Genomic DNA, 16292 nt, shown 5'->3' with positions numbered 1-16292 from the left:
CACCACACTCTCGATTCTTCTGTAACCTACTCTCCTTTTTTTCTTATCATTGGCAGCTGTATCACAATCCTACAATTTGAATTTTCTTACAAATGCTTCCACCAGTTTTATAAGAACTCTTAAAATCCACCTTCTTGACTATGGTTTCGGTCACACCCTGCTGCTTTGGTCTGGTATTCCTTTTTGTCTGATTACATTTCGTTGATGCGACTTATTGTACTTTTCTCTGCATTAACGATGCTGTGCAAATTCAAGCTTTTAATTACTGATATGATCATTCATTTCCGAATCATCCTCCACCTTTAAACTTTTCATTTGCTTCACTTTAAAACTAAATCTAACAATGCTTCAATCGGTAGGTTCTAGTGACTTGAAGAAGACTAAGTCATTTCATAAAAAAGGTTTCCTTTGTCGCTTCCAATAACAACTCAATAATATACTAAGACAGGAGTAAAGAGAAGTTATGACTTTTTCATTCCTGCATAAGGTTTTCTATCCAAGGGTTTGCATAGACAATATTTAAAAAAATATTTGTTGGTGGTGCAACTATTCAAACTATTTTAAACTAGCAGCACATTATGTTTAAAATCATTAATTTTTTTCTTTGATAATAATAGAAACTAACAATATGATATCAATTGAGTAGCAACTCTTACACCACCAGGCTATTCCAAATAATTTCTGTTTTGAAATGTCGTCAACTGTTATTACATAGCAGCAAACTTGTGAGCCCAGTAGTGAGATAAATAAATTTACTGATGTTGGTTGAGGGATCAATGTTAGCTAGGGCACCAGATCAATTTGAAATACAGTTATGGGGTCTTTCACACCCACCTGAAAAGGCAAGTACAGCCTCCTTTTTAAGATCAAATGCTGCACAGAGAGCATTACCACTGAGCAAAGGCTGAAACAATTCAGTGAAAAAAAAACATTGTTTGAGTTTCTTAATGGTTAAGGTTAAATTTGTTTGTTTCCACTTCTGTATGTTGCTAGCAGATAAAACTACTGTAAAGTCTTCATTTGATCAATAGTTAACCAAAAATTCTAATGCAAATATCAAGCAAAGAGGAGACAACACAAAAGGGGAAATAAAAGGCAACACGAATTTGTGAAGGATACAAGTTAATCTGTAGTTCATTATTTCTGGTTGTGTAATAATTCAATACCAAATGGTGCCAGCTATACATGATGTTCCTGGTACAAAAAACATAACATACACATATTGAAATCTAATCTTTATTCATATCAGATAATTTTGAAAAGTTTAAACATTTAATCTCTTCACATTGCTTGTTCTTAACACAGACGTAAGCTATTGCAACTTCTGATAGTTTGGAATTACCGCTCTACAACAGTATTACAAATACTTAGCTCATAAGAATTTCAGTGTTGGTGAAGAAGCTAAACATTCAACTACATTAAAATATTGCAAAAATATACTCTCAGTTTTATCACTACAAATACTATAATTTATAAACAAAACTGACAAAACACAGTGATCGGCACCATTATTGATGAAAGCTCATGGACCTGAAACTTGAATCTTTTTCTTTTTTGACAGATGTTGCCGGGGCCTGCTGATCCTTTTCAACTTCCATCTTTATTACAGATTTCCAGCATCTGCAGTACTTTGTCTTTGTGATAGAAAACAACCTGGCATATTAGTGTCAGCTGAACCTTCCGTACACTTAAGTAATTCTGTAGTTTCTTCAATCCTGGAGGATAATAAAAATGATCAATTATTAACTTTTCTCTGCTACTCTTGAGATTCTGGATACTTAAAAATATGATGACGTCAAATTATGTTTGAAACAAACAAAACTACAAGTATTTAACAAGGAATGACGGAAGGGATGAACAAGTTGCATCTATACAAAGCATTGAGGAGAAAGTGAGAACTGCAGATGCTGGAGATCAGAGCTGAAAATGTGTTGCTGGAAAAGCACAGCAGGTCAGGCAGCATCCAAGGAACAGGTGATTCGACGTTTTGGGCATAAGCCCTTCTTCAGGAAGGCTTTCCTGAAGAAGGGCTTATGCCCGAAACGTCGAATCTCCTGTTCCTTGGATGCTGCCTGACCTGCTGCGCTTTTCCAGCAACACATTTTCAGCTATACAAAGCATTCACAATCTCAGAATGTCCCAAAGCACTTTAAAGTAATGGAAGCAGTTTTAAAGTTTTACAGGCTGTTGCCATGTAGGAAACACAACAGTATAATAATCTCTCACAAACAGCAAGGTGATAACAACGTAATCATTTATTTCTGTAATGCTGGTTGTGGGATAATTCCCTGCTCTTTACAATTGTGTCGTGAGATCTGTTACTTTCATCTGAATGGGCAGATAGGGCCTTGGTTTAATTTATCATCTGAGAGAACGCAGTTCTGACAGTGGATTGCCCCCATTACTGGATGTCAGCCTCAATTTTTGTGGTAGACAAGCAGGATGCAGCAAGCCAGACAGCATCAGAAGGTGGAGAAGTCAACGTTTTGGGTGTAACCCTTCTTCAGCAATTTTTGTGCTCAAACTCTGGAGTGGCATTTGAACTCACAACCTATTGATTTATAGGCAACAATACCATGTTGACACTAATTTACTACTATTTTTAACAAATAGCTCATAAGTCAGCAAGAATCAAATTCTGTACTTATAGAACATTATTTGTCTTGAAAGTTCCAAAACATACATCGTTCAAATTTTATCACAAAAGTCTAGGAAAATGGTTGATGATTATCCTGGGTGCTATAAAAGGTAAATCGTTAATGCAGTTGCATGATTTTACAATGCCAATTTTTTCTTCTCATAGCCACTGGCTTCATCAATGACCCATCCATAAACTGATCAAAAGCTGCACTCAGTTTACTCAAGTGAAGTTTACAAACAATTACTGTTGTAGTTTTCAGTTTCTTCCACAGTGCGGTGCTGTGCTGAAACAAATCATGCAGCAACATCACATGTCAGTCTGGAAATCTGTCCCACCCGGTAGCTGGAACCAGATTTACAAAATTGTACCTGACATTTTCGATAGGCTTCAAAGTAATTTTATTTACCTTGAAAATATAAAAATAAAGAGAAGTGGAAAAAAACAAAAGTGCCATTTTTTTGTTAAAGTGATATACCTTGGAACATTTTTGTCTGTTGTATTAGATTAGATACCTACAATGTGGAAACAGGCCCTTTGGCTCAACAAGTCCACATTGACCCTCTGAAGAGAATCCCACCCCCTTTATTTACCCCTGACTAATCCATCTAACACTACGGGCAATTTAGCATGGCCACTTCACCTAACCTGTACATCTTTGGACTGTGGGAGGAAACCGGAGCACCCGGAGGAAACCCACGCAGACACGGGGAGAATGTGCAAATTCCACACAGACAGTTGCCCGAGGTGGGAGTTGAACACAAGTCCTTGGTGCTGTGAGGCAGTGAGCCACCGTGCCACCCATGTTAAAGGTATTGTTTAACAGCATGTCATATATGACTCAGACAATGGCTAGCCAGGTTTCTCTGATACCCAGATGATATAGTTACCAACTCCCTGATGTCAGGATTACATGACATGTGGTTGTATTCATGGTGAGAGTTAAACTGCTGGAGTTAATTCTACTAAAATAGGTTAGCAGTCAAATGGCATCATTGAAAAGGAATGAGAAATTTGTGGAATAAGAGCAAAGAAAATGCTGAAAAAAGTTTGTTATAACCTATTTCATAAATCCCCAGAGAAGGATTTCAAATCTGTAACAACGCATCTGATCAAAAATGACCACTTTTTTATTGATGTGAGATTTGAGAGCAATAATTACCAATTAGAAAAATGCAGAAGATGCCCCAGAAAATAAACTCAGCAATCAGGCTTCTCCTGCGAATCACTGCAATAAGAAGCAGTGACGTAAGTAATCTTCCCTGATGGAATGACTATCATTTACTTATCCATCAAAGCGAAGAATTTGATTTTAACTCAACACACTTTTTGATAGAAAGGCAGAGAAGAAACAAAATAAAGAAAGGCGGTAGAGTGAAAAAAAAAGTTGGGGACATAAGGAAATAACAAAGTAGAAAGAAATAAGTTACATTTATATAGTTTGACCTCAAAAAATCCCAAAAACTAATTCAGCCTTTCGAAGTGTGGCTTTTATAATATAGGGAAAATATGATGATAACATTTCATAATTGCTATAGTATTTTCTAAAATATGTGAACAAACTTATCATGGCATAGATGTTGAATACAATATAAAATTAGCGTCTTTAATTATTTCAGTAACAAAAGGAAAACACTCACATTTTGCTTATCCTTTCAACCTTATGTTTCATTGTCTGTGTCTGTAAAATGCAAGATATCCTCAAATAATTAAGTGCAAATATTTGTCATAAACATATATAAATGACAGACACAAATAGATCAAACAAATACTGTGTGTTTTATGGTGATACAAAATTAGCTTTATCATGTTCAATAATATATAACATACTAGAATTAGAAATAGGGGTAAGTAAGGACTAGATGCTTTAGTAAGAACAAGGTAAAAACAATGACTGCAGATGCTGGAAACCAGATTCTGGATTAGTGGTGCTGGAAGAGCACAGCAGTTCAGGCAGCATCCAAGAAGCAGCAAAATCGTTGCTCCTTGGATGCTGCCTGAACTGCTGTGCTCTTCCAGCACCACTAATCCAGACTTTAGTAAGAACCTGGAGAGTTATAGATCAGGAGAGTGCCTGCATTGCTCAATTCCCAATTGTATGATAGTGCAACACAGAGATATAAAAATAGGAGACTTTTACCTTACCCACCACTCCCCCACAACCTTACTTGTGATCAGAACTTGATATCCCTTTTGTATATGCTCTCATATGTACATTTCCATTTTAGGGAGCTAAACAGAAATATTTGGTGAGGCAAGGTCATTAAGCAGCTTTACTTCACTGATCGAAAATAAAAGTAAATATCAAAGCAATTTCCACTTGCTGGCCTCAAATTCCCTTTTCGTTTTGAAAACGTAGGGAAAATAATAATAAATTATATGCCTCATCCCTTTCAGAGACTGACTCACTTGCTTTTGTAATTATCTTTTCTTCAGACTACTTGGATGGCCTTAAGCTCATCCAAGTATCGCCTTTAAAATATGACCCCAAAATATCCTCCAGGTTTCCATTCCTTTTACTAATAACTTTGATACATAAAAGGAGGAATGGTTCTAATACTTTTCTATGCAGAGATTCTCCAGCATGCCTTGCAACAAAATCCAAGTCTCCCAGGATTGCATTCTCTTGAGGAATCTCCTGTTGTTTTTGAGTGAATAGAACTTTCCATATCACAATGAGTGTGTTCATTTGTTGGTCATTAGGGATGAGATGATTAACTAGTTAATGTTCCTTGGCATCCTCTGTACATATCTGAACTAGGCTGAATTACAATAATCAAAAGAGGTTAAGTGCTGGAGGCAGCATTTACACTGCTGGTCACCTCCTCCCAAGCTCTCAATAAGGCAGCCCTCTAGATCATGTGGAATTGCCTCCATTACTGCATCAACAGAAATGGTAACTTTTATTTGAGGACTCCATATATTAGAAAAACAGAAAATTGCTTTTACCTACAGTAGCTTATTTTCCAGTAAAACTCTATTCCATTTTGAAAATGTAATAGAGCCTGGAAATTCTTCTCAGGTTAATGAAGCTCTCAAAGGCAGTTTACTGGGTAGCGCAACAAATCAATTGTAAAAGTGTTAGCTCAAGCAGAAATACCCAAATGAGTATACTAATGTGCATTTTCCATCGAGAGGTTGCATAGATTGACATAGATCTGAAGATTCTTGTTTATAACAACTTTCCATTTGGTGCAATAACAAAAGCATCTGCAATTGATAGCAACCCTTTGATATTGGTAGGGATTGAGACAGAGAATAGGATAACTGGAGTGTATTCAAATTGACTCATGTTTATTAATGTCCTCTAGGAACGTGTATTGGAGTCCCAGCCTTTCAATGTATTTTTATACAAATTATTAAGGGACAGAGAAACAGGTTTGTTAATTATACTAAGGTGACAGAGTAGTGTAGCAAGAAAGAGAAAATTGTAAAGGAACACTGCTACATAGGAGCATGCAAAGCAATGCCAGGTAGACTTCAACGTGGAGAAATGTAAGTTCATCCACTTTGGGCCTAATTTTGAATGGATTATTATGTAAACTATGAGAAATAGGAAGTGTCAAGGGTCAGAGAGATTTAGAGGAAATCACTAAGAGTTGGTGGCAAGGTATTAACTGCTTGAGGAGAGTGCAAACGATATGTTTGTAATGCTCTTCATAACATGTAGGAGCAGAACAAGGCCGTTTAGCCTTTTGGGTTTGCTCCCCCATTCAATAAAATCTTGGCTGATCTGATAATCCTCAAATCACTTTCCTGCCTTTTCTCTAAACTATTGATTCCCTTACTTATTAATCTATATTTTAATGTGATTAATGATCCTGTTTTAACAGCTCTCTCGGTTTTTCGTGGTTTTTGTGCACATTACAAACTGTCTTCTTTAAACTGAGATGAGATAAGCATGAAAAGATGGCCTTTCAAAGGCTGATTGAGTCATATCTTGAACGTATTCAGAATCTTTAAAACAGGGATAAGTAAGTTGTTCATATCAAATAAATAACTTTTCTTTTTCTTTGCCAGAGAAATACTGCTGAAAGCTGATACACTGTAACTTGGAATGAGACAGGCCACTTTGACTTTGAAGTAGCACTTAACACTCAATATGGAATACACAATAAATAAACAACATCTAACATACTGCATTACAAAGAATGTCCAGTTTTTTAATAATTATAACATGAGATTCACTTAAGGTTGAGGGTGTTTAGAGAAATAGAAAGGGAAGGCTAAAAACAGCCAAAGAACATGTATTTAACATCTGTCAGGATTATCGTCTCCAACTATTACACATCAACTAATCTGACGCTCACTTGAGAAAGGCCAACTACCAGCAAGAATTGTGATGTAATAGTTCACAGTAACACATCCAACACAGAAATTTCACTATTAAACCTCATGTTACTTTACTTGAAACAATCTGTGAAACTCAAACATGCACACAAACATAGGAAGATTTTTTTTACTATCTGTCAATCAGCAGTTGAACTACTTTATATAGGTCAAAGTAATAAAACAAGGAAATCAAGTTTGGGGCTTTCTATCCAGACTTTATTTCTGACGTGGCTGATATCGACCCAGTGGCAACCCAATCAAATCTCCCCCCCTCCTGCCACCTTTCCTGTTGATTATTGGGATGGAAAGATTTCATCGCAAGTTGTACGGTGCTGTGAGAATTTTCCTAAATTCTGTTCCGAGAAAACTACGATTCAAAAAGGTACCAAAGAGAAGAAAGAGATGCAAAGATGCAAAGTTCAGATCTCTCCCCCAGTCAGAGGCATGAGATATCCTGGTGTGAACACAGCAGCGGTGGCACAGGACAGTTAGGTAATCAGACGATTAAAGTAAACTGAAGTCATAAGGGGCTGTCTGAGCTTGATGTGAAAACATATTAAGAGCCCAAAGTCAGAAATACTGACAATTCTGGTAACTGCAAATCAAGAGTATGGACACCAGACTGTTTCAGCAGTGAAAGGGTGGTCAAGTCAGGATTTTTCTCAATAGTTTTGGCAACAAGTGGCAGTAGGAGTGGGGAAAATCCAGCTTTATCGGGTTAAGGGATTGCTCCTGCCAGCTCTGAGGAAAGGAGTTGAGAGACATTTGTAGTTAGAACCCGAAGGTTCAGAGTACAGCAAACAGTTTAACTTTATGACAAAGATTATTGATACATGAAGATGTTGTGACATTTACAACAAACCTCCATTGCAACACTATTTGGGCCCTTGCAAAGAACGGACACTGGATATAAACATCACTTTTTAACTAATCCGAGGCTCCAACCATTCTAGTCCCTTAGAGCCATTGAGATATACAAGGAAATAGGCCCTTCGGTCCAACTTGTCCACACCGTTCAAATATCCTAAATAAATCTCGTCCCATTTGCCAGTCTTAGGCCCACATCACTCCAATTCTTTCCTATTCATATACCTATTCAGATGCCTTTTAATGCTGTAATTGTACTCCACCACTTCCTCTGATAGCTCATTCCATACACACACCATCCTCTGTGAGAAAAAGTTGCCCTCTTTTAAAACTTTCCCCCTCACCTCAAATCTATGCCCTTTAGTTTTGGACTCCCTTACCCCAGGAAAAAGACTTTGCCTATTTACCCTATCCATGCCCCTCATGATTTTATAAACCTTTTTCAGGTCACCCCTTTGCCTCCAATACTCCATTCCCATTTCATTTTCCATTAATCCCCTCTAATTTTTCCCCTTGATGTTTTTTCCTCTTCCTTTTCTATCTTCATTTTTCATACATTCTCTCTGCCTTCTTTATCTCAGTGTTACTCCTTTCCGTTCTTCATTTTACTATCTCCTGTTCCCTCATCCCATTCAGTCTACCTCCTTGCTCTCCAAACTACTTACCCTGTTATTTCTCCCTTTCCTGTCTTCTCTCCTCTCCACCACCTTGGTTCAATTATCTTGCTGTACTTTAACCCTTACTGACCTGAACGTGTCCTTGGTCTTGACTACTTGTGTGCAGTGTCACAGGAAATCATATTTTACCTTTATTTATGTCTGTGTCAAGCTGAGCTGTCAAACTGAATTGTCCAGCAACTTCTTTCCCTTTATATTGAAAAGGCAAGGCTGAATGAAAATGCATTAATGCACTTTTCTCACCCTTCTCATCCTGATTATTCACTTTAGGCTCTTGTATCTTAGTGCTGGTTGCACTTAGAACATAACTGCCTGAATAAAATGCATGTAATATTAGCATGTTTCCCAGACCTTATAAAGATTTGAAGGAAACCTTTGCCAATCTTTCTTACCTTTGTAACTTCTGTCAGATATAATGAATTGCTACTCATAGCTTTGGGCGATTCGTCTGTTGATAGCAGTGAGTTGTATCCAGATGACTGATGGCTAAGACTCTCTGGCGTCTCAACTCTCGTTTCTTTATCTGCAAAGACGTATTCATCTTTGGTCAACCTCTGTCTTTCGGCATGCTATGCAAGGTCAGATACCAGACATTGTGATTTACAGTGCACAGAAAAAAGTGTGGCAGGCATTGTTTAGAACTCCAGACGTTGCTGGTTCAGCTCCAAAATGGGATGCCTTATTCCTCTTGCCAATATTTACCGGAAAACTTTGGTTGACAACTCCTGAACAGTAATGTAAAATAGGATTACCTCCAGAATTCTAACTTTATCATGGTTTGACAAATGAATGACACTTCAAAGTAGTATGAATATCTAAATATGTTGGTACAATGCAAACAAGTACTGCAAGCAGAAGGACAACTATTATAATTACAAATGCATCTTTTGATGTAAACCACAATTCTTCCCATACATTATGTCGACATTGATAATGACTATTTTTAGGATAAAATCAAATTATTCTTGCAATTACTAGCTAAAAACTGAACTTAATGATAACAAGTTTATATTTCCTTAGGCTTCAGGTTAAAAAAAAATTCAATAAGAGATGCAAAATTTTAATAAGCTATAATCACCTTCAACTTAGGAATGAAAAAATGTGAATTACGATATTGATGGCATTCTTATTGTATGTGGTTAATGTTCTCCTGGCGATCAGAGAGGGCGGCAGCGAGGACACTCCCCAGGCAATGAGAGGCTGGAGGCTGCGAGTGCATTTCTCCTGCCATTTGGGGCCTGTGGCAGCAAAAGCAAGGTTATTCTCCCAGCGCTTGCGCAGTGATAGCAGCAGAGAAGTCATTCAGGGTTTGCTGCAGCAGTGCTCCTTCAGTGATCAGGGACGGCGGCCTCTTCAGGATGACAGCGCTGACAAGATGACATCTGCAACCAAAGTGGGACACGTGGCACGGTGGTGGTCTGGCCTGGCAGTGTAGCCAGGAACTCTTAGTTGTGAGGTGAGTATTTGTTCAGCAGCGTCAGCAAAGTGGGCCCAGTGGTGAAGAGATAGTGCCTAAAGTGAGGTGACTCCTACGTTGGTGGGTTCAGTGCAGGTGGCAGCCTCCCTTGAGGCTAGGTGCCAGCTGGGATTGGGTCAGAAATTCTATAATTTTTCACTTTTTTATTTTTCCAATTTATTCCTTTGACGTATAATGCGGAACTAATTATTTCTTTACGTTTCTAATTTTTTTCTGGTTTCCTAAGTATTTAATCATAAGTATCTGTACCAAGATACCTTTGTACCCAAAATGGCGCTGTAATGCAGTGAATATAAACTTTTCACTGTAGGTACATGTGACAATAAAGCTAATTCAATTCAATTCAGTAAGTGTATTACATGGAGTGATTGTAAACACAGATGTTCAGGAAATTCCAAGTCCATTGCTTAAACCTATATAATACTTGTGGACCTCAGCATACCTAAAGGAAGAGTGAGGATAGGTCCCACTAGTACATAGACCATCATTAGCTTTAAGGCTCGGAAAAGAAGAGAAAAACTAATAAGGGTCACCACTCCTGGTTTGCCTATTGGTAGAACTGCAGTTGAGATGAGGTTTGGGTAAAAACACAATTGGACTTAAATCCTAAATGTTCTACTCTAGTACTTCTTTTCTGCTTCTCTGCACATGCTCAGTTTTACCTCCTGTTTTATTTTCAATATTGCAAGTCAGCATAGCAAGGAACACATGAACAATACCAAATGCAACAGTGAGTATTGTGTCTCGATTTTGGATTCAGTGAAACATACAACTATAATTTGTATGCACATTGCCATTTATTTCTATATTTTAATTTGCACTTGGTATTCCCATTTTCAGCCACTAAATTCAATAAAAAGGGGAAGAAAATCAAAACCAGATGCCAGACAACATTCCAATAGATGTGACTTACGGAAGATGTATAAGAATCTTCTTTCCGAAGGGGAATAATATCCTCCACTCAGAGAATCCTAATACAATATCCTTTGCACAGCATTATATAATACAACTTCTAAAACAATAATGTATTGTGAAAGACAACAGTGTATAAAGTTAATTGCATACTTCAAATTAGAACGAGTTTACCTGAAGAATTGCAAATTGTCTTTGGGCAGAAGGTATACTCTTCGTTCCTACTGATGGAATCAGAAGACATATCGTTCTAAAGAAGAAAAGCATGGGATATAAAAAGCATTGTGTATCGCATATATCACAACATTTCATTCACTTTATGGTTTTCCATTATATAGATTCATAAAGTACACAAGGAGGCCATTCAGTCAATTGGGCATGTCAATTCTCAAAAGAGCCATGAATTAGTCTGAGTCATTACTTAATCTGAAATGAATTGAACATTGGTTTGAAAAACCACAGTAAAGTAGTAAATACATCAGATTGCTTTCCCTTAATAAATATTTTATTCCAGAAAATTATACTGCATATTTAATGTCAGTGTTGTCATTAAGTGATTCGTTTTATTTGCCCTGTAAAAAAAAGCTGTTTGTTCTATTCCAAGAAAAAGTGAATAAATTTGTAACAAGAACATACAAAAGAAGGAGCAGTTGTAATGAATAACAGCAACAGCACACAGTGCTGATCTTCCTGAATCTGCATGGTAGGTACAGGATTCCTCCATTCAAAATTTAGAAAAACAAACTTCAGAGATGCTGGTGGAAGAGGGGCTACAGTAACAGTACAAAGTGGGATACAAGAGGATTGAAATTCAATGGAAATATTTTGAAAAAAGGAAAGAAATTGAAAGGTCAGAAATAGCTATTTTAAGTAGGCCTCTTGGTGTGGCTTAATTTGCTTCCACAGGGAAAAGTGAAACCATAGCCGATGCTTCCTCGGTTTGATTTTTTGGTTGCTGTTCAGCAAGCTTAATTCATCAGGCCTCAATGAGTATATGACTCAGTCCCAAAGGACTAGGAAAGGTGGGGTGAGGATGGGAGGCTAGAGATTCTCACACCTGATTATGAACCATTAAGCACTGTTAGAGTATTCACGCAGGAAAAGAACAGGATCAGGCTTGCTTCTGATGCTGCCTGTAATTGAGTCGTGAGTTTATTGTTTAGCAAACTAAGTACGTCAAAAAAAAACTCTCGCTTACCTTTCTGGAATGCAGCAACAGCTGAGTTTCTAGCAGCACAACACGGCTCAGCAGGTTATTCCAGTCCTTCTCATCTATAATTACTTTTCCAGCTGTCGCACATTCCAAAGCCTGCAACCTACTCTGTACTACATCCAGTTCCAGGAGCTTCTCTTGACATTTGGCAATCTGACTCTTGAGCATTTTCATCTCTTGTGTCTGTGACTGTAAAGCAAGAAACAACTCTTTAGCTTAAAAAAAGGTATTGGTGGATGAAAACAGATTAATCTTTGCTCATAGTAGCAATTGTTTTAAAATACATCATCACAACTCCATTAAGTCCCCTCAACAAGAGTAAACACAATTATTATCATATCACAAATGTACCAGGAAAAAGATAGCCTCTTATTTCACCAGTGCTTCAACTCAGATAGCTGCTACAGTAATAGTGCATGTCAAAAATCACAGATTTGGATAAGTTGCATATCTTACAACTATTACAGCCAGTATAATGTGTATTAACATTGTTAATGTGGAAAAACATTCAATGGTCTATCCGAAGGGAAAAAATGTTGAGTCAAAGAATAAAATATTAGAAGGACGTCAAAAATGGTCACAAATCAAAGACATTTATACCAAATGACATGGATTATACTAAAAACCATGTATTTTGATGTTTGGAAAATGGACTGCTTTGTTGAAAAATTGTTGCACTTTTTAAAATTGTAACCTTATTGCAATTGTTGTTACACAACTGCTTGTTCATGCAATAATGAAAGCCTAGTTCTTGATCAGTTAGAGCCAAGGAATTATGAACAAATGGAGTTTTGGCTGGCGATAAGTAGCTGATTGACCTATGAACTATTAACCAGGTAGTAATGACAAAAGCCTTTTGCCAACCAACAACTATGTGATTGACTTCCAGATAACTGAACAGCTTGGGGTGTGAACAAAATAGGCAAAAGCAATTGGATCTCTGAAATGGAGCTTTATTTCTGCTCTGCATTAAAAACCACTTTAAGCCTCTGCAGTTTCTGTAAGCTGTGGTCTTAACCAGAGACTACATAAGCGTTCTACAAGCAAGTGAAAGCACCTGGAGAAGGAGAATCAAGGACCACCATGTCCTGCCGGACCAAAAGGACCACCTCAGCAAACCCTGTGAAGAGGGACCATTTGACTTTCTTCCCAGTCTTCCCCTCTGCCCATTACACTCCTGATTTTCTTCCTGTCAGTGTCTGTCTGTACATGTGTGCACGGGTGAGCTTGATTTCCAGTGCACTACCCCAGTGGGGGGAAGCAATGTATCATGGGAACAGGCTGACCAGTCCAACCACCTGATGTTAGTGGTTGCTTTCAACATAAGTAGCTCAGGTCCATGCTGTTTATATATCCCTTTGTTTATCTTTCCTTCAAGTACTTGACTAACGTATTGTTGGATGTCGATGTTTAAATCAATCATTTACTCCAGTATTAACCTTCTACATGAAGACAATGCTTCTATGCACTGTGCTAAATCTCTTACACTTTCTCTCATGCCCATGTTCTTTCATTCCTTCTAGTCCTATCCATATACTCCCATCTCCTACTTTATGTTTGATGTTCCATCAAGCTACCATGTAATTGTCCCTCTCGAAAAGAATCACAAGGCCAAAGCTTAGTACATTTATGATTCTTGACATCAGGCAGTATCTTCATAAAAGCATTTAAATACTGTGGCCAGAAGATCGGAGTCAGAGATTTGGAATTCTACAGCCAGTAACTCACTTCCTATCTTCTGCTCACCATCTACAAGGCACAAGTCAGGAATGTGATTGAATACTCTTCTTGCCTGAAGGAACACAGCTCCAGCAACACTCATGAGGCTTGACAACATGGGGACAAAGTTGCCAATTTGATGTTGCAAATTGAGTTCCTCCACCATTGCGCACCAAAAGCAGTAGGCACTATCTACACAATAGAATATAGAACATTACAGCGCAGTGCAGATCTTTCGGCCTTCGATGTTATGCTGACCTGTGGAACCAATCTGAAGCCCATCAACTAGGAGAAAGTGAGGACTGCAGATGCTGGAGATCAGAGCTGAAAAATGTGTTGCTGGAAAAGCACAGCAGGTCAGGCAGCATCCAAGGAACAGGAGAATCAACGTTTTGGGCACAAGCCTGAAGAAGGGCTTATGCCCAAAACATTGATTCTCCTGCTCCTTGGATGCTGCCTGACCTGCTGCACTTTTCCAGCAACACATTTTTCAGCTCTGAAGCCCATCAAACCTATACTATTCCATTTTCATCCATATGTTTATCCAATGACTGTTCAAATGCCCTTAAAGTTGTCTACTACTATTGCAGGCAGTATGTTCCATGTCCCTACTACTCTCCAAGTAAAGAAACTACCTCTGACATCTATCCTATATCTATCACCCCTCAGTTTAAAGCTATGTCTTCACATGCTAGCCATCACCATCCGAAGAAAACGTCTCTCATTGTCCACTCCAGCTAACCCTCTGATGATCTTATATGACTCAATAAGTCACCTCTCAACCTTCTCTCTAATGAAAACAGCCTCAAGCCCCTCAGCCTTTCCTTGTAAGACCTCCCATCCATATCAGGTAGCATCTTACTAAATTACCTCTGAACTCTTTCCAAAGCTTCCACATCCTTCTTATACTGCAGTGACCAGAACTGTACGCAATACTCCAAGTGCAGACGCACCAGAGTTTTGTACAGCTGTAGTATGACCTTGTGGCTCCGAAACTCAATCCCTCTACCAATAAAAGCCAACACACTATATGCCTTCTTAACAACCTATCAATCTGGGTGGCAACTTTCAGGGATCTATGAACATGGACACCTCTCTGCTCATCTACATTACCAAGAAACTTACCATTAGCCCAATACTCACCTGACACTTTTCCACATTAAACTCCATTTGCCACCTCTCAGCCCAGCTCTGCAGTTTATCTATGCCCCTCTTCAACCTGCAACATCCTTCAGCATTATCCACAATTCCACCAACCTTAGTGTCATCCACAAATTTACTAGCTCATCCTTCTACGCTCTCATTTAGGTCATTTACAAACAGCAGGGCAGCACGTTGGCTCAGTGGTTAGCACTGCTGCCTCACAGTGCCAGGGATCCAGGTTTGCTTCCCACCCTTGAGTGACTGTCTGTGTGGAGTTTGCACATTCTCCCCGTGTCTGCGTGGGTTTCCTCCGGGTACTCCGGTTTCCTCCCACAAACTAAAGATGTGCAGGTCAGGTGAATTAACCAAACTAAATTGTGCATAGTGTCAGGTGTATTAGCCGGGGTAAATATAGGGTGGGGAATCGACTGGGTCGGTTACTCTTTGGAGGGTGGGTGTGGAATTGTTGGGCAGAAGGGTCTGTTTCCATACTGTAGGAATCTACTCTAATCTAATCAGTAGCCACAAAACAGTTTCTTGCTGCACACCACTTGTAACTGAAGTCCAGGATGAACATTTCCCATCAACCACCCTCTGTCTTCTTTCAGCTAGCCAATTTCTGATCCAAACCGCTAAATCACCCTCAGTCCCATGCCTCCGTACTTTGTGCAATAGCCTACCATGGGGAACCTTATCAAATGCCTTACTGAAATTCATGTACATCACATCAACCTCTTTACCCTCATCCACCTGTTTGGTCACCTTCTCAAAGAAGTCAATAAGGTTTGTGAGGCATGACTAACCCTTCACAAAGCCGTGTTGACTAACCCTTATCAGCTTATTCATGTCGAGATGATTATAAATCCTATCTCTTATAACCTTTTTCCAACACTTTACTCATAACCGAAGTAAAGCTCACTGATCTATAATTACCAAGGTTGTCTCTGCTCCCCTTGTTGAGAAAAGGGAGAACATTTGCTATCCTCCAGTCTTCTGGCACTATTCCAATAGACAATGACGATATAAAGATCCAAACCAAAGGCTCTGCAATCTCCTCCCCTGGCTTCCCAGAGAATCCTAGGAAAAATCCCATCTGGCAAGAGGACTTGTCTATTTTCACACTTTCCAGAACTACTAAAACTTTCTCCTTGTGACCCTCAATCCCGTATAGTCTAGTAGCCTGTATCTAAGTATTGTCCCCTACAACATTGAATATTTTTTCAGTGTGAACACTGAAAAAATATTCATTTAGCGCTTCCCCTATCTCCTCAGATGGCACACACTACTTCCCACTACTATCCTTGATTGGCCCTA

The 16292-nt window shown here is 38.6% G+C and overlaps 1 protein-coding gene across 4 annotated transcripts in view; it reads right to left on the bottom strand.

Annotated features, from left to right (window-relative positions):
• Positions 1 to 1284: 1284 nt before the first annotated feature.
• Positions 1285 to 16292, bottom strand: part of cep44 (centrosomal protein 44) — a 74300-nt gene continuing 59292 nt past the window's right edge. For all 4 annotated transcript variants that reach the window (XM_060842967.1, XM_060842957.1, XM_060842983.1 and 1 more), the window contains 5 exons: positions 12102 to 12305; positions 11078 to 11153; positions 8907 to 9037; positions 4279 to 4319; positions 1285 to 1715 (listed from right to left, as the gene is read on the bottom strand). In XM_060842967.1, the coding sequence (XP_060698950.1) occupies positions 1604 to 1715; positions 4279 to 4319; positions 8907 to 9037; positions 11078 to 11153; positions 12102 to 12305 (564 nt within the window). In that variant the 3' untranslated portion in view covers positions 1285 to 1603. The remainder of the gene's footprint in view (positions 1716 to 4278; positions 4320 to 8906; positions 9038 to 11077; positions 11154 to 12101; positions 12306 to 16292) is intronic.

Source organism: Hemiscyllium ocellatum, chromosome 2 (assembly GCF_020745735.1).
Source record: "Hemiscyllium ocellatum isolate sHemOce1 chromosome 2, sHemOce1.pat.X.cur, whole genome shotgun sequence".
Classification (NCBI taxonomy): Eukaryota; Metazoa; Chordata; class Chondrichthyes; order Orectolobiformes; family Hemiscylliidae; genus Hemiscyllium; species Hemiscyllium ocellatum.
Note: the sequence above shows the minus strand (reverse complement) of the source record. Positions and strands in the feature narration are given on the sequence as shown.